General features: G+C 40.2%; 1 protein-coding gene across 1 annotated transcript in view; it reads left to right on the top strand.

The window, feature by feature from the left end:
• The window catches only part of NR3C1 (nuclear receptor subfamily 3 group C member 1), a 96842-nt gene that overhangs the window by 74022 nt on the left and 2762 nt on the right, over nucleotides 1-20058 (top strand). Inside the window, exons 5-6 of the mRNA XM_053462556.1 lie at nucleotides 12633-12911; nucleotides 13188-13332. Of these exons, the coding sequence (XP_053318531.1) occupies nucleotides 12633-12911; nucleotides 13188-13332 (424 nt within the window). The remainder of the gene's footprint in view (nucleotides 1-12632; nucleotides 12912-13187; nucleotides 13333-20058) is intronic.

Below are 20058 nucleotides of genomic sequence, written 5' to 3'. Positions count from 1 at the left end.
GAGCTTAATTTTGAATTTGGTCTTACCTTGAAATGATCCAATCTTGTATGTTAGATTTTTAACACATAACGTTAGCTTTGGAACTAAGATAAATGTATTGAACTTCTAATTCAATAGAATTTGGCATTTTTCAAAGAATTTATGAACGAATCTGTAAGTGGTCCTTAGACGATTATTAAAAACGAATCATTGTTCTAATACAAGAACACGTGTTTTGCCACTGTTGATTCAAGACATGTCATAAATGTTACGATTGAGAAGCATATGACCATGTATCGCTAACTACTGTATCCATAGGGTTTTTTTCAACAACTTGTATCAAAGCAAATTTAATTCTGGGACATGACTGCCCTCTGCAACGTCTACAACTAATATTTTATATGCATAGCTTAAATAACAAAAGTGGTAACTTAGTCTATTTTAACTTGTCAGAGCTGTAAATTTACCATTTTAATGTCTGGGCCATGTTAATATTTATTTTAAAAGATATGGAGCTTCATCATTCCAAAGGCTCAATTTTGTAGCATGTGGGCAAAAGTTCCATCACAAAGCAGTGGGAGAGGAGCTAAACCTCAGATTTCCAGGATGCCTGCGCAAGACAAACTTGTTCTCTTTATGAAAGTATCTCAAAGAACGTTTAGTTGGTCTCAGCCATTTAAAAAATTGATGACCTAAAAGATAATTTACAGAGCTTAGAACATTGCTACAAGATAAAATGAGCTTACTATGCTTTGTAAACATCCAAACCTGGCAATGCCTATTAAAGAAATCCTATTATTAGTGTTAACAGTTTTCCTCTCTTAAAATATATTGGTCTTACCCTATAATATAAATTTGGTGGCAATGGTGTTGCCCAAATACAACACAAGTTTGTTTCAAAAATAAATGATTACCGAAATATAAAGCTGTATAAAAGAATACATCCAGATTTGCCGCACAAAGGCTTTTGCATGTCCTGGGCTGTCTGAAATCATCGACTATTATATCACTGGGCCCAGCCCTTCCAGCAACGACGTTGGCTAAACTCTGGTATGAAGTAATCTAGAGAATATGTGAATGTTGGAAGGATATCATCAGTAAGACTTTCTGAAATGTTGATATGTTTTTAGGAAGCGATAGTTACTGATTTTGTGAAAAATCCCCCACTGATTGTGTGGCTGTGTAATGCATTGCTGTCCTTACAAGAAGAGGTTAAAGAATGCTCTTATGGCTTGCATTCATTCCTCTCCAAAATACCCATTCTCCCGTTCACAGATTATTATGTACAGAGGACTAAGTGGCTTGATTTGCAGTGAGCAACGTGTACCACTCTGTACAGGAAGAATATGTCTTTGCATATGAATGAGAATTAACGATAATGCATTTTAATGATTGACGTATGACAGATCCCACCGAGGAATTGAAGTCCAAGCCAGTGGCCAGACACTGGGAAGTTGATGCAAGTTTATGACAAAGGGAGGGGAGAAAAACACATCACAAGATGAAAGAACATCATTTACCAGTTCACCACAGTATTTATAGAAATACCTTGCATAGCACAAAGACTCTGGCTGTGTGTTCATACGTCCTTAGATTACCTTTATCATCGATGCGGGGAGGGGGATGTTCCCCTTCCTGTGTTTAGCAATGTATATCTTTATTGCATCTGGTGCTATAGTGCAGAATTATCATCCTTTATTCAATAGGAGCTAGTGTCCATCTTTGCCCTAAATGCCGACTAACAGACAGCAAGGAAACGCATAGATGACCCATTATTTCCACCCATTGCTTTTTTTTTTAAATCATTTTTTCTTAGCAGTGTCTCCCGTGATCTCTGCTCGGCATTTCACTTTCTGAACAGCCAGAAGGACTGTTTCTTGTGTGTTAACTCTCACGGCTTGGCATCGTAGTATATTGTGTATTATTTCTTTTGCCATATTACCTCTGAGGGGAATTTACCAAGGATGCAATTTCACTGTTCTGTGAATTGCCAGGAGGTGTTAGAGTTTAGCTATGCTCTAAACAAGATATATTAAGGCCGCCTGGTGTTGCTATACAGAACCCAGTTAAGATTCTAATTTTCACAAAATACGTATGTATGTGTATATGTGTGTCTATATATAGACTTATATTGTGTGTGTATATATATATATATATATATATATATATATATATATATATATATATATATATATATATATATATATATATATGCTGCAAATAAAGTTGATGCGCTCAGCAGGTCTTTTTTTTATAAAATGTATTAACTTGGTGAAAGTCCGACTTTATAAAAAGAAGTCCCGCTGAGTGAGTCAACTTTATTTGCTGCATATATTTTTTGGATTGTTAGCACCCGGGCATATTGCAACTGAGTGTGTTACATTCTATATCTTTTGTGTGTTTGTTTTTATATATATATATATATATATATATTGTGACAAACCCTATAGCATGAGGGCCATACATGTCACTTTTAAGGGTCTTAAGCACAGTCCTCTAGGGCAATCAGAGTCAGGAACACCAGTGTTTAATAAAACAGCGCTTTATTTTAACCGCTTAAACCCCAAAACCAAATCATAAAACAAAAACCTAGCTCCCAATTGGAGCCCTCTCTAACTAAACTACGCTGGTGCAGACTGACCAGCCTAATCACCCACTATCTCAACCTCCCAGCCAGACCCAGCTACGCCAGGCTCTGGAAAACCTCCCCCCAGACAGCACACACAATATCCAGGCAGGTATTGCCTCACTTGGCTCAGGGATGATCTTGTTCAGGGCCTCTCCTTGCCCTGGGAGCACAGGGAACTTCCTCTTCCCCCAACAGTCTCCCTGAGTATCAGGCTCCAGGGGTTTTTAATGTCCAGCACCTGTGCCTGATGTCAGCCTCATAGAAATCCCGGACCGGATCCTGTGGACTTCTTGCCTCATGGAAAACCCGGCATGGAGTTTCCACAAAATGGGGAAATGGAGCATTGGCCCACCCTGCTCTCCAATTGCTCCACCCCAGGGACCCATACGTATACTCTGCATAGCAGCTGTACCCAGATGCCATGCTAATCATCTCCCTGGGGTTCACACTGTCACATATCCTCCCCACCAGCTCAGAACCATGGGGCTGAGCGACCACGGGACTAAGCAGCTCTGCTGATGACGTCCCTCTTAGGTGGGCATCAGGAGGCTTTCCTTTCCACACACCATAAACGTGTCCCAGGATTGGAGACCTTCTCCTTGTATCCGTCTGCCCTTCTGGGTTTCTGCAACCATCAGTGAATGGGAAACACACTGCATAGCCACGTCTCTTCTCTGTACAAATGAACACCATTGTAGCTTGCTCATCCAAAAGTTTTACCCTGTGTGGTCTCCACGATACAGCCAAGTGCACACCATCTTCAAGCTGTTTCCCTGTAGCTTGTTCACCATCAGTCCATTTAATACCAAGCCCATGTTTATGGCCATTTACCCTAGATGCATGTAAACGGTGTACCTTACTGTCGCCTGTAGAAGGTTCCATCTGTGAAGTAGAGTTTCTACTGGAACTGGGACCACCTGCTCCCTGGAGCAGCTTACTGCCATGTTGCTCTACTAGTTGGCCCGTACTTCCAGCACCATGAATAGTCCCTCCGTCACTTAGGCCATAACGGTTATTTTCCATGCCATTCTTCATCACAGTCTTTTCCTCCAGACAGCTTCTTTTGTACGGTATCTGCTCACTTGCTGCTTGTACAATTTGTAACATTTTAGATACTGGGTCCATTTCCTCTTGGACCTTAATCTGTTTCTGTAGAGCTAGCTTGGCCTCCCTTTCTTCAGCTAGCTGTATACCCAGTTCATCTAACCGGAGTTGTAGTAGTCCATGTTTTTCTACTGCAGTAACCCTTTGTTCCTCAAGGGTTATTTTCACCTCAAATAGCACAAGATGGAGCGCATGTACATGAGGGAGAAAACAAAAATACAACACAATAGTGCAATATGTATGTTCAAAAATATAAAATATAAAAATAAGTACCACTCACAAGTGGACTGCAAATGTGTGCTCGTCAAAAATTCCTATTTTCAGGTCTTTAGTGCTGCAGAAAAATAGAAGTGGACAAATGGTGCAATATCTTCAGTGATCGGATGTAAGTAAAACGAATTTACACTTACAATTGCGGTGGCACCACTCAAATAGAATAGTGCATATGCATATAAATCAAACTCCACCGGAATCTTGTAAAAAATGGTTTATTAGATCCCTCGACGCGTTTCGCCGATCGCACGTCGGCTTCTTCAGGAGTAGATTAAAATCAAATACAATAAAATACAATAAAAAATTTTTGGAAGCTGCAGTCTTGAGGGAGGTATTACATTATATTGATTCACACACGTGTTATTTTGGGGTTTTTTCAGTTCTTTACACTTGTTATTTTCACCTCACTCAGCTCTAAGGTTGATACCTCCAGTCGATGCCTGAGGGATATATTCTCTTTCTGCAGTTCAAGTCCAACTTGTTGCAGCTTTTCATTCGAAGTCTTGGCGTTCTCCAGACTCTCTGCCATTTTGTCTCTCTCAGCCTGGATATCAGCAACCTGCCTCAATAAAGTTTGCTTGTCCCGCTCTGTGTTAGTCAGTATTGCTTCCACCTTACATTGGACCGTATCCTTTTCCCTTAAAGCTTGATCTCTGGAGCGGATAGCCAATGCTAACTCCTCCTCTTTTAGAAGCATAACTGCCTCCATTTGCTTTAGCTGGGCTTCTGTGGCTTGTAGCTGTTCCTTGCAAGATTCCAGTTCCGCCTTTTCTTGGGAATACTTGTCTTTTAGTGCTACGTTGGCCTTATGAAGTTCAATGTTCTCTTTACTGGCTTTAGATAAGACCTGGATTCCATCTTGTAGTGGTTTTACGGTCTCCTGCAGCTTTACTTTTTCTAGACGCTCAACTGCAAGTGTTAAATTCACACTGCTATTCTGAGACAGGAGCTCGAATACACGCTCTGCATCCTCTTTACCTTTCTGGGACACCTCCGCGAGACGTTTTTCAACCACCAGCAACTGTTCCTGCAACTGTTGCATCTCTTGCAGTTTTGTTGACAGGTCAACACAATGCTTTTCTCTAGAAGCAGCCATTTCATTTTGCAAAGTGAGGTTCTCTCCCTCAAGCTGGCCAATAGTTCGGTGCAATTCCTCCTGTGATTGTGCTGCTTGGTTTTTAACCTTTATTAATTCATGTTCTTTTAGCAAACACTCATCAGTCAGCTTTTTGTTCTTGCAGATCTGTTTCCCAACATACTCTGACTGCTCAAGCACATACTGATTCAGCTCATCTCTGGGCATAGCTTCCACTTTCCTGAGCTTGGTAGTCCATGCCACATTGTTACCTTCACCACGACTCTGTTTGTCATAGGAAGCATTTAACGCTGTCAGTCTCTTAATTTCACAGTCCCTCTGTTTGATAGCATCATCAAACCTTTGTTTGTTGAAGACAAACTCTTTCTGTAATTTGTGTTTCTCCTCCTGAAGCTGAAGAAAAACCGGTGAAAGACTTTCTCTAGCTACTGTAAAGTCTATTTTGTCCCCATGTGCACATTTGGAAGACATAGGTAGCATTCCCACTTTATTTCCTGCAGCATTTAGTTGATCTGTTACTTCTTTCAGCTGCAAGTTCAAATCAGAGACTTTACCCTGGTGCAGCCACTTTAAGGATTCAATTTCCTCCTTTAACTCTTGAGCCTCAACACAGGACCCTGCACAGTTTATATATGCCTTTTGTGCCAGTTTCAGTGGTTCCACATATCCACTGCAGGTTGGCTGGCAAGTGAAATATGGAAAGGACATTTTATTTCCGCTTTGCTGTCCTTTTCCCATCTTGCATTAGACCAACAGTCAGTGCAATACACAAATCCCAGAGTCTTTAATCGCTCTCTCTGCAGTATGTAATCAAGATAGCGACAAAATGCTTTTCATTTGCAGGTTTCACAGCTATGCAATACTTTTACCCAGCAAACAGAAACTTCACGTCCGGATCATCAATAAGTCGGCAAACACATCAAGGCCATCCTCCATAAGCATATGTATTTCAGCCAGCAATACACAAGGGCACATACCATGCAACCGTCTTTGCAGAGTTTCCACTCAATCCTCCGGGTTAAACTGTAATCTCTTCTGGCACATCCACTGCAGCTTGGTAGCTTCAGGCCGCACAACACTTGGGGTTCCTGGATCCAGTGTAGCACTCATCACCAGCATCCACTCAGTTGTTCACTTGGTTCCTGCTTTCTGCCCACAGACCATAGCAGTGCTTTGCCCGCATTCTCCACCATATGTGACAAACCCTATAGCATGAGGGCCATACATGTCACTTTTAAGGGTCTTAAGCACAGTCCTCTAGGGCAATCAGAGTCAGGAACACCAGTGTTTAATAAAACAGCGCTTTATTTTAACCGCTTAAACCCCAAAACCAAATCATAAAACAAAAACCTAGCTCCCAATTGGAGCCCTCTCTAACTAAACTACGCTGGTGCAGACTGACCAGCCTAATCACCCACTATCTCAACCTCCCAGCCAGACCCAGCTACGCCAGGCTCTGGAAAACCTCCCCCCAGACAGCACACACAATGTCCAGGCAGGTATTGCCTCACTTGGCTCAGGGATGATCTTGTTCAGGGCCTCTCCTTGCCCTGGGAGCACAGGGAACTTCCTCTTCCCCCAACAGTCTCCCTGAGTATCAGGCTCCAGGGGTTTTTAATGTCCAGCACCTGTGCCTGATGTCAGCCTCATAGAAATCCCGGACCGGATCCTGTGGACTTCTTGCCTCATGGAAAACCCGGCATGGAGTTTCCACAAAATGGGGAAATGGAGCATTGGCCCACCCTGCTCTCCAATTGCTCCACCCCAGGGACCCATACGTATACTCTGCATAGCAGCTGTACCCAGATGCCATGCTAATCATCTCCCTGGGGTTCACACTGTCACAATATATATATATAATATATATATATATATATATATACAGTGTAAAACAAACAATCTGGATGTTTTATATATGTATGTGTGCATATCTTAACCCTTTCAGAATCCTGAAAGGATGTTAGCTGTAGCAAGTATAGCAGAAGAGAGATTTGTCCCCCAGGCCCTCCCGTGATTTTTGTATTTTCCTGCATGACTGCTTTTCTGGCCATATGGCTCATTTTCCATGGTGGCAGGTGTTTAGTGGTATATTCTTCCATATCAGCACACTGGGCATCTTTAGCTATCGGGTTCAGCTGCGGGATGCAAGTGGCGTTGCACCTGAGGTTAGTGACAATTCCCAGTTGCCAAGCGGTGTAAGCCCAGCTGGATATAAGATGCCAACTGCTATATTGTGTATGTGGTACGACTGTTATTGTAAGGGACAACCTGCTGTGTTTACGAAGCATGTCATTTAGGAATGCATCCCTCTCAACCATAGCTCTGCTGTGTTGGCCCTGTAGCTGACGTTCTGAACACCAACATCAACCAGCAAGGATCACGGTTTACCCGTACCTGATGGTAATCACGGTTCTTCATTCTATCATGCATCTGGAGACTACCTTTATCTACAGATAAATAAATACAATCATGCAGCTGTTTGATTCAAATGTATTATCTAGAAATTCTTAAAAGGACAGTGTGTAGTCGACACCAAGAACCACAAAAAAAAACAGTATGAAACATAGTCTAGAGCCGGGCAGCAAAAAGTTAAAAAAACAATAAAAAAATAAGTGCGATCATTCAACCAAACCCCATGTGTGCCTCATACAAGAGAATCCATAAAACTATTTCAGTATGTGGTGTGTATCCTCTTGTCTCAGCCTGCACCGAGTGTCTGTCCTTGCCAAACTCTGAGCAGGGAATGAGGGAGAAAATAGAATATATGGAAAAGGATTACATAATTTTTTCCCCTTTTGAAATGTTGTGAATTGGTCTAAAGTTGGCACAAACAAGAACCCCCTGAGCAGAATGTGCTTTTTTCTAGGCTGAGTATTTCAGGGTAAAGAGTTTGCATGGAAACGGCTGCCTGCCCTGATTTCCAAAGTAAATAGCAGACTTACAGTATCATCCTACTTTGGCTCCGATGAAAAGCAGCACTGTTTTCCAAATTAAATATGTACAGTATTTCCAGCTCCAGAAGGTGGAGACAGACATACTGTATGCTCTGGCCTTGCTTTATATTCTTGGACAGTATGGAACATTTACTGCAAAAATGATTAAGGCGGATAAACCTATTCTTAATCTTCTGTTTGCACGGAGATGCAGATTCCATCAAACATTTGGTTTTGGTTAAACTGTTGACCGGGCTTGGCATCTGTGGCACTGGTTGTTATAAATAGCTTTAAAGAATGATCTGAGATTTATTTAATCACGTAAACATGCTATGAAGGCACAACAAACATCACTTTCACACACTGGTAATTGTCAGATGATTGGACGTGTCTGTGTTCATTGTAATTTAGATCTGTTTTAAAACATAGGTAAACCTAACACTGACTAGTCTAACCTACCACCCTTATTCTGAGCTCACCCCAGCCTTCTTCTGCAGAATGACAGGAAAGTGATATTTCTGACACATTTCCACAATCCCCAGATTATACTATGCCAAGCTGTCACAATATTCTGCCAGCACACTATTTTCCACACTCTTCATATTGTTGGAACATCCCACAAATCCTGACTAACAAAGAATACAGCGATGCTTGATGATTCTGTGGAATCTTGTATACCCATGAAGTTTAAAATCATCCTGGAAAATGTCACACCGTAGCTGTGCTGTTAGTTACTGTCTTGAACAGCACTACAGGATTTCCCAGAGTTCCACAACTGCTATTCACACTGGAGGCCATGGTTCAATACTTGTCTGTCTGCCACGTTCCACCAAGGCCATGAGTTCAGCTGTTGTGTAAAAAGAAGTTTGTGAATTCTTAGTGTCACCACCACCCTGCATGCACAGCAGAAATACCCATGCAGATCAGCGTTGCAGCAGGGGGTACATGAAGGAAAATGAGGAATCCTGATTGCCACGTCGCTATACTTTAATAACAGCCCCATCGTAGCTGTTGACAGATCCAAACTTCAATACTTCTCTTACCAGATGGTAAAAGTTTGAGAGGGCTGCATGTTCACACTTTCACAACCTCAGTCTGCATGGCTGAGGAAACCACATAAGGAAGATGGTAGATATTTCCAAAGGTCCGCATCCGACTATGTGAAAATATCTTTGTTGGTATACTACTACAGTGGTACTCAAACTAGTCCTCAAGGGCCACTAAAGTTGAATCCAAAAGTCGCTTCTCAGATAGAGGTAATCAGAATTCCTGAGATCCTTGACTCCTAGCATTGGGTATCGCTGCTCTAGGGTTTGTGGACATATCTTAGAACAACTGGAAGCTTTGAATATTTTAGACGGCTAGAGAGGACTGAGGTGGTAACCACTGTTCCATAAGTTCAAAGAACTTTAAGAACTTTTTTTTACAGAAGCTGACTGTGCACTGTCAATATTTTGCTGCATATTTATGTTGGCTTCCCTTGAGGAATCATTACTTCTTATCAATCCATAACATTTACTCTTTCTTGTCAGAAAAAAATGCCATTCAATAAATGATTCCATCATGACCCCTGAGCCTTGCTAGCTTTCATTTTATTTTTTTTATTTTTAAATAAACCAAATTAAGTATTGATTTCTGGTAAACGTGACGTATAAAGCTGAAGAATAGGATTGCTGTACCTTATAGATCTAATTAAAGCCGTCCTGCATCATAGCCCTTGGGTGAACAATGTCCCACAGCGCATTGTGTTTACACTGCAGCAACAAGACATTTATGTTCCTCTAGAAGAAAAAGCAATAGGCTTTTGAACATACATATCCAAACGGAACATATCCATGACCTGTTATTTTTTCTGAAAACTAGTGGAGCCTTAATTCTGTTTTCTACCATCTCTAAACTCCTTATATTTGTGTCTCTAAGGAAGCTGTGTACAGTTTAGTACGCATCCATGTACAATGTGGAATATTACACATATAGTGTATATTTATTTATTGCTGTCCATCTAGGAGAGGGTTAAACCAATGTTAACCAGTCTATAAAAATGAGAAGTACACATCTCAAATAGCTTCCTGGTTACCACAATTGTACGTTATTCTTTTGCTTAATAGCACCTATTCTTTTAAGACGCAGGATGGAGAAATCAATGCGTTTTTACACTGAATGGTTGGAAGGAAACCATCGCGACCAGGGCGTCTTTCACAAGAAAAATAAAGCAATATTCTCAGTAGTGTACATATCCGTTTTTAAGAATGAAGAAAAGGATTGTTAACAACAAACCGAATTAATACCAAGCATCCATCCGCTGATACGACTTACGCCGTGCTGAGTCAGCAAGGGGTATCTGAATAACCAAATTACTTTGTTCAAAACAGTTGCCAACATACATTCAAGAAGACTTACAACACAATCATACTGCAAACATGCTGCTCACGTTATAGGGTTTTCACAGCTATTCAGATTCTAACAAGGCCGGAAAAACATTTTTAAGCAATTTTTTTTTTTTAATTGTAAAATTTTAGAGCCGTAGAGCTTTGTGATGCACTCATACACCCAGCAAACTTTCCAAACACATTGAAAAGTGGGACATCAGGGGCGGGGGATTTGTGTCCTTAAAGGGGACATTTATAATGCATGTTTAAGTGTCACCTATGCGAGGGGGGGGTGATGGTACATGAAGACAGGAGTCGGGCGTGCGAATGCCTTAATGAGGGGGCGGGGTTAGTCACTGTTAAGGGCAGGACTAGCAAGGAGTGGGCATGGCTAAACATCACTCCTACGCCCCAGTGAGGAAGCACTTTACCAGGAGAGTCCCTGGTATGATGATCAGGTTTAAAAAGTGTCTTCTGTAGCTTGTCCTAGACAATCGTTAGGTTAAATATTATGCGTGAGCCATCCGTGCATACCTAGTGGTTATTCTAAACTCATAGGAAAGGGGGTACAAGGATTTAGATCACACAAAAAAAGACTTTCCCTCAAGCACAGGGACACTAGGGAGCTATGCGTTAAGTAACGTGTCTTTATGTGCCTATTTTCTGTAATAAAGCCTTCAACTGCCATTTGACAGCGCATAGGCCCTGTTCCCAGAGGCGCCCACACCTTGGCATGACATACCTGATTATGACACAAAGACTTGTTTTTAAGAACTCCTGATGTGCAGAGCTTGTGAAAATATATAAACATTAATTAAAGCAGAAATGAGCCATTAAAAACAATATAAGTGCCATTTACTGGAGACTTATAAGTATCTTCCTTGTCGTAAAGCCAATTGGTAGAATCCATAGCAAGTGACTGAGGATAACCAGGAAGAAACAGGGGGGTATTAGCAGATCTTGCCAGAAGAAAGATGATATTCTTTAATTAAATTATAATTTATTTCATCCTCACTACAAAGCCATGTGTTTTGATACGATTTCATCTGTATAGATGCCGTAGTATATGAAGTTAATGGCCTCTGACTTATTTCTATGTATTTATTTATAATAATAACGTATGGATTACTGTATGCACTACATAGAGTGTTATAATGTTATAAATGAAGGCTACAAAAATTGCTATTAGGCAATCAGCCTTTAACACAATATAATTATGTGACGCTATGCTGAGTTTATTACCTGGCGTAATATTCACCTGTGTTATGTTAGTCAACTAAAGTTCTTTCTTAGTTTTCTGTTGTTTGGTTAAATACCGTATATATGATTTACAATACTATACCTCATAGTACAAAATAGTGCAGAAGATCATTTTCATTAGGAATATAGGGGTATGAAAGTTTCTATATTCTAAACTACAGAGTTACAGAGAGAAATAAAAGTGCTAGTGTTTTAAAACATAGAAAATCAGTGGTTTATTATGCTAGAAATGGGCATGTTTCAAAATAAAGCTGTTTCTTCTCAAGGTAACCAAGTTGCTGCTTAACATAAACCCATTTAGCGCTCAACTGGCAGGGTTAACAAACACAAATATATAGTTGTTCTTCTAATGCCTTACTCGCTGGCCATTTTTGATGTTGGGAGGTATAGATTAAGATTTTACTTGCTGGCATGATATGTTGTGTTAGTATTAAAAGCTTGAATTCACCCCCTCTTGAAATGTGGGCATCATATGGAGCTTTGATTAAAGATGGATTGTGTTTTCCATTTAACATAAGTCACAGTTTACATGTCTTAAATCAAGACTTGGATCACACATTCCCATATTTCATATTTTAGGTTGCCATGATAATCTTTGGAGACAATAATCACAGGCGTTAACATCTTTCATTTTTAGATAATTATGCGTAAATAATCATATATTGATTATTTTAGTATATGAAACACATAGACATTAATACTGCATCTCCTAAATGTTTGGCCCAGAGCCAATTATAACGACCGCTGGTTGAATCATATATAAATAAGCAGGTCATGGCGTTCGCTCTTTCACTATGGTTTTAAAACTAGACTTAAGTTTATATAAGCTCAACTTAAGTTTATTTTTGCAATAAATGAGTGATTCATCAAAATAAATTTGTCAAGGCCTTGAACATTGGAATGGGGAGATATATCTTGTGTTGTGATATATATACCAATTGACATTACAATGAAGCGGAGAACAAAATGTATTTATTCTTGTTTCCTAGCACGTAAAACAAAAAAGAAGATTAAAGGAGTCCAGCAGTCTAACACAGTAGCAGTACGGGAGTCTCCAGAAAACGCCATGACTAAGGCCATGCTCCCAGCGGCTGTGGCTCAACTTACACCCACTCTGATCTCGTTGCTGGAGGTTATCGAACCTGAAGTGTTGTACTCTGGCTACGACAGTACTTTACCCGAAACAGCCTGGAGACTCATGTCTACTCTTAACATGCTAGGAGGGCGGCAAGTTGTATCTGTCGTGAAATGGGCAAAGGCAATACCAGGTAATGTGCACTGCGTAGGTATACAAGACTCCCACAGCCTCTTCCTGTCTTGTTGTTCAATATATTTCCAGGCCATATAACTTTGAGCTGTGCCTATTGGGTAGGAGAAACCAATCAATGTTGTCCTTTCATAATGCAATGGTGAACTGTCTTCTCAACTCAACTCAGCCACAGCTCAGAGGTTGTTGGAAAAACCCTTTAAGATGCCACATTTGTTAGCCTTAAATTAAATTAAATGTATGACTTCCCATTAAATTCCTCTATAATTATTTACAGGTTTCCGAAATTTGCACCTGGATGATCAAATGACCCTTCTTCAGTACTCCTGGATGTTCCTAGTTGTTTTTGCTCTCGGGTGGAGGTCTTACAAACAGTCCAATGGGAGTGTGTTGTATTTTGCTCCAGATCTGATCATCACAGAGTAAGTAATTATATTTTTTCATTGTTTAACACGTTTTTCATCTTATGGTTTTAATTCTCTAAACTAGCTTGTTGGATAGTAAAGAAAGAAGTAAACAAGCCTCTCATTCATCTGCTGTTTTAGCGTAGGCCAGGAGAAATTATTTTCCTTTACACCTGTGTCAAAACAATGAATAAATCGGTTAAAATGCAGTTAATATTAGTGATCAAGCCACTAAACAAAGTTTTACAGACTCCATTCCTGTTTTTTAGACTATGGCAGCTGTGTGCACAAAATTGGCTGGTGCTAAACATCATTTTATTTTTATCTGAATTAAAGTTGGGGTTGAACAGAAAATGGTATGTGGTTCTCCTTCCCTAAGGAGCTCTATGCTCTTGGAAGGGAAACAGTGACTGCTCTCAGGACAAGCTTGGCATGTCTGTGTACAGTAATATGAATTTGATACTGACTACAGGAAGGTCAGTGGATGAAGGTCAAAGCAATCATTATTTCTGGCATTGGTAATGTGTGACCCAAAGGTCTGTACTTTTTCCAGCTAATGTGAAAGTAGTGGTGTAATTGGTGCCTTTACTTTAAAGCAACAGGTAAGCCCATGTTATCATGGATCAGTGAAGGAAATTACCTTCACTTACCTACCTTCACTTCAGAACACATTTCTTCTGACTCCCTGCACCATGATGATTTCAGTGAGAGGCACTATTTGGTCACTATCCCAATGGCAAACGTCTGCCCATGCACACACTGGACATATTCGGGGAGCATGAGTATACACGTCCCCAGCACAATGGCTTCAGCAATAAACCCAGTTTAGTGTGTAGTCATTCATACGCCATGCTGTGAAACCAAGGGGATGGACTCCATGGCAGAAATCCCCATGCAGGGTCTTTTGCTTTTGAATAGTAAATAATCTGTATTTCTGTATATATATATATATATATATATATATATATATATATATATATATATATATATATATATATATATATATATACCGTATTGGCTCGAATATAGGCCGCACTTTTTTCCCCCACTTTAAGTTTTTAAAGTGGGGGTGCGGCCTATATTCGGGGTCTAGCGCCCGACGCCCGGGACATGCAGTCCCGGGCGCCGGGCAGGCAGCGGGGTTAGGATACAGATCCCCCGCAGCGGTGCAGGGGACCTGCATCCTTCTCCCCGATACACTCAGACAGCCTCCCCTGCCAGCACTTCCCACGGGGGGGGGGTGCCGGCACGGGAGGTTATCTAAGCGTTTTACCTCTGCCCACCCCCGACTTACCGGAGCCGACTCCCGGGTGTCTTGCGGGGCCGGCGGGAGACATTTACGCAATACGCAAATGCAACTTCCGGTAACGGTACCGGAAGTTGCATACGCGTATTGCGTAGATGTCCCTCGCCGGCCCTGAAGACACCCGGGAGTCTGCTCCGGTAAGTCGAGGAGGGGGGGCAGAGGAGGACAGCGGCAGCGTATCGCGGGGAGGGAGGACAGCGGCAGCGTATCGCGGGGAGGGAGGGCAGCGGATCTCGGGGAGGGAGGGCAGCGGATCTCGGGGAGGGAGGGCAGCGGATCTCGGGGAGGGAGCGCAGCGGATCTCGGGGAGGAAGGACAGCGGCAGCGTATCGCGGGGAGGGAGGACAGTGGCAGCATATCTCGGGGGGGAGGACAGTGGTAGCATATCTCGGGGAGGGAGGACAGTGGCAGCATGTTTTTTTTGGTGCTTTTTTAAAGAAAAAAAACTTTTTCTTTAAAAAAGCACCAAACATTTAGGGTGCGGCCTATATACGGGGGCGGCCTATATCCGAGCCAATACGGTATATAATCATAAATAAATGATCATTTACATTATGTACCTGTGCAGTGCAACCCAACTTCTAAGTTATACATATCTATCAGAAATCTGTTGAAGAAAACCAATTGTTTCAGGCTGTTACAAAATGTTTTAGTTTACAGTGACCTATTTATATTGTTTTGGATGCTTTCCAATAAAGCCTTTCTTCAATTGTTGAACTGCTCCAAATTATGTGAATATAAATGTACGTGCACGGAGAGAAAAATAAGACACACGACACACTCTGGGTCAGGTCCAAAATCACTCTGCTTTATTTTGTTTATATTATAGATTATATAGTGTCCAGAAAAAAAGGGACGTCAGGTTACGTAAAGCTTATTAATTGGTTAATCCTGAAACTATGCGGAAATAGGCAGAAAGGCAGAAAACCGTTAGAAACAAATATTAGATACTTTCCTGCAACAAGATATAGCCAGAATGGCGCTTGCAGTTAGTAAAATATAGATAACTGAATACACTGCTACTTGCGTCTCTCACGTATCTGCGTGAGGTGTAACCCTTTATTGGTCGAGGCCAGCTTATATTCATTAAAGCAATAAGCGTTTCTTGCTGATATATATAATGGTTCCATAACAATATAACTTAGTATCTTATGTTTAGCATAGGATATAAATTGGAAATCCACACTTACTGCTTTCCAGTGGGCAGCCATCCTAACATTGGTTTAATGATAATTACACACATTGGGTTTTCCCCTCAGCAAATGATATACTATATAATCTAGAAATCTTTTTTTATTTTGCCCATTTTACTCTTATATAAACCCCAAAAAGTGCTAGTTATTGGTAGTTAATAATTTTAATGACACTAATACTTGTGTTTATATAAAAAGGATAAATGAATGTATTTATTAAGTGTCTCATAAGTTAGTGTAATGAAGAATATAAGTAAAACATTTTATAAATAGGTCTTTTGATGTATAGATATACCATAAAATCCTGAAATGAATAATATTTTCAAATGTTGCTATGCTGTTTTCAAGTATCTTCCGGCACACAATTCCCAATTTGAAGTCTGAATTCAAATTACTGAACATCTGTCCATGTATTGTACTGTATGTTTGTGAAAAGGCACCAAAGACTTCCTATGCCTGTGGGTTAAAGTCAGGATTGAGATGAAATTGAATTTTAAGGCCTCATTTCACGGCACCAGCAGGGCATCTTGTCAGCATTATTTTTTCCAGCTTCCCATTGAGTTTCAATATTAATGGAAAAACTACACTTTTATGTAAAAGACACCATGGGCCCTTCCTAACAGTGATTGCATTAATTGCACTTTAGACTTTCTCTGGAGAGGCATTAAACAATCGGGCGTTATGGCTGATACTAGAACTTGGTCATTCCTCCCAACTGTATCAGCCCATATTGGAATTGTAAGGTGTATATAGTAAGAGTTGTCTCTTGAGCTGGAGTACTATAGTGAAAGCAATTTGGTGTGGCAATTAATAGAAATGTCTGCACACTACTTTCATTCCTTCTGAGTTTGACTGTCATGATATATACAGCTTTACTAAGGCCTGCTCCCAGGATCACTAGCACCCTCTCCTGCATGCACTTCCTAACAATAGTGGAAATAGTTGACTGACATTCTTTATATGAAGAACATCTGAAGTTAATGGTATTCCTAATATTCCTTTGCTCTCGTATGTGCCTTGGGTTATGTTTTTACAGCCAGTGCAGGTGGCGTCATAAAATATTACGGCGACAGCCGTCCCACAGTAGGAGTCCCACTGGCCAAGATGGTTCAGCACTTCCTTTGTAGATAATGCATTTAATGATCGTTCTCCAATGCATTGAGAAAAGCTACTACTCTTTTTGTTGTTTTGTTTGGGTTGTGAATGTTGTGCTTCTGCAGATTTGTGAGAAAAGTAGCTCGATATCCATCTAAAGGTGTTAGGACAATTCGAAGAGTTTTAGGTCTCATTGTTTTAAATATTGCGTCACAGAACATTGTCATTCTGACTCTGAGACCTTTCCTTCAGCCAACACAGGTTCATTGTGTCTTTTGCGTTACAGTCATGACCCTCTTGGTTAATTCTTTACAGAGCCCATGGCTGAGGAATTTAATATGTCTGTGTAATTGGTGGTAAGACCACATTTCTTACCTACAAGTCCATTTTATAGTCCAGTGGCCTCTTTATTAATGTATAGGTGAATTCAGTTAGAAGGAGTTTCTGCAAATGAAAGTAGTCATAGTTTGTCCAAATCTTAACAGTTGGTCATGGTTCATTAGTGTTTCAATGGTGTACAGTCTCATTACAGTGCACCAACAGTATCTTTTATAGGACCCTTTGACAGCTAGAAGGTCTAGTTACCAGTAGCTTAACCATATGATTAATATGATAAATGGTTGCATTAGATAACAAAGGGTTAAACAGGCTCACGATCATTCTAAAATGATTCTCCACTTATTACAGTAAATCATATAACTGGGTAAGGAATAATTCAGAAAATTGGGGATTATACTTATTTGATAAATGTCCTGTGACATCCAGGTTATTGTTTGTTTATTTTTTCCTTTTGTTTAATACATTTTCCAAGTTCCGGTCTGCTAGGTACAACTGTCCCAGTGATAGTGATTTAGTGTACTCTCTCCTCATTTTTTTTCTCTCCCCCACCCCACTATGGTCTCCTGACTGCAGACAGGACTCCAGCTCTGGTGATGGATTATTCATAGATTTATTTATAATATTCTACCTTAGGAAAGAGGACTCTGGGAATATCTAGCATCTTGTTGTTCCTCAAGGGATTGCATTTATTGTAGTGAGGGTGATATTATTAAGGTTGGTTATTACACCTCTTGGATAATGGTGTTTAATGCAAATGCATTTCCATGCTTTCCTCTTTTATAATATGTATAATATGTAAATGCATGTGGAGTAGAGAGCTTCCCATTCACTCATTTTCTGGTCACCTGTAGAGCTTTGAAAGTCTTTGTATAGTTCCTGCATGGAGACAGAATAAATAACATTGAATGGGTTGTGCATGGTCTGAGACTGGCCTTCCTGCGCCAGTTTCACTCTATATAATAATGAAAGATAACACACAGTGGGTTATGTAGCCCCAACCTAAAGAAAGCATATATTTCCTTTTAACCTGTTTTTAACCAAGGTAACACTTTGCACTTCTCTCTGAGGACATCGTTGAAAACGTTGACTTCAAATACTGTTACAGTTTCCATGTCATGCAATTAAAAACCTAGTATTTCCAGTGCTATGGCAGAAAACGTTCTAGCAAGTTGGAAGAAACCTTCAGTAAATACTAATTAAGTATTGTTAGAATTTTAGAACTTTCTTCAGCATGTTATCCAACTAGCTCATTTGACTCTGCATTAAGTGTATTCAGTCTGACATCCTTGGCTTTACAACCCCTGAAGTCACTCTTAGAATATCTGAAAACCCTAGGCTCGATTTAGCGACCCATTCAAAGTGAAAACTAAACAAATAAAACTGTCACAAATGTAAATCTTGGTGTAAACGCTAGTCATTACTTGAGAAACAATTACAATAACACCTGTGCATCTATTGGCATGCATATATCCACGTGTATATAAATGTATATCTGTGTCGGTGGGAGCACAAGTCTTCCTACTTCTCCCAGACCACCAGATATGGGGCATATAGCAGCATGGTATGCCTTCTTGCGCCTCCTGCAAATCATATTGTTTCACCACAGCACTCAAGAGGACTATACCTTTTGTGATATGATGCATCTTGTTACTGGTAAACCCATATAAAGGACTACCAACAAGAGACACATTTTATGAAGTAATGATGCCTATAATATATGCTGTTTATATATGAAGTTTATACCCAGAGTGATGCAAAACAGGTATATAGTTGTCAATTCTAGCTAATCCATTCCCCTAATTGGTTTCCAGAGAGATTACACGACATCACATAATGTTTTTTATATCCCATTCAGTATGTTTTCAAAACCTCATGTACTGCGTGGCTGCCGATCAGCAAATGGTTCCCCCCTGCCTTAATTGCTTACAATTAGTAATAAAGTATTGCATATTATTTGCAGGCACACTACCAATTTCCAGAGTGCCACATATTAATGTGGAGCTTGACATGAAAAAGGATGATTTAACTTACACAGAGAGGACTAATGTATCACAAACGATTGCAGTCATGCCAATTACAGGACCTAGCATGCATATATGTATAAACCACATTGCACATTGTATTATTAAAAAAAATACATATTTTACTTATTTTTTTATACACAAATTTGCTTTAATTTCTAATACATAATAGTAGATTACTACACAGTGCCTCCTGGCGCAGACACAAGACTCTTATGGACCAGCTGGTAGGGTGGCGAGGTCACGCTTTTCAGAAGACATCTTAGCTCAAGCCTGCACCAGGCTACAGCTTTATATGCACAAAATGTTTTTCTCTAAAATATAGTGCTTACAAATGCGTTTTCTTCTCTTTTATAAATGCAATTTGTTGGAATAGTTATAAAATGATGGCTGTGAGGCAAACCTGATGTCTTAATGACTGGCACCGGCTACATGAAAAAAAAAATAAAGAAGTGCATCTAGAGTAAATGTAGATAGAAACTGTATGTAAGTGAAAAAAGGTGGAAATGACACTTAATGTGAAAGTTTGGAATATCTCCTGTGTTCTACAGAAGCTAATTTCCCAGTTGGTGGACAAGTTCCGTAGTGAAGAGAATAGATTTGTTAAATAGTTCTCTAAATCTATATGAAGATGAATATCTTGGATATCGAATAGCACAACAAACACCAAGTTGAAGTTCAAGAACTATATAGCTGTCTCCTGCTGTGTCACCTATTTGACCACAAATGTTAGATTTTGTTTCTTGGAAAGGCCTCTAGATTCTGCACATACAGATGTTTTAGGTCACCA

This window comes from Spea bombifrons, chromosome 4, assembly GCF_027358695.1.
Source record: "Spea bombifrons isolate aSpeBom1 chromosome 4, aSpeBom1.2.pri, whole genome shotgun sequence".
Taxonomy (NCBI): domain Eukaryota; kingdom Metazoa; phylum Chordata; class Amphibia; order Anura; family Pelobatidae; genus Spea; species Spea bombifrons.
The sequence above is the reverse complement of the archived record's forward strand: the minus strand, read 5'-3'. Positions and strand labels throughout refer to the sequence as shown.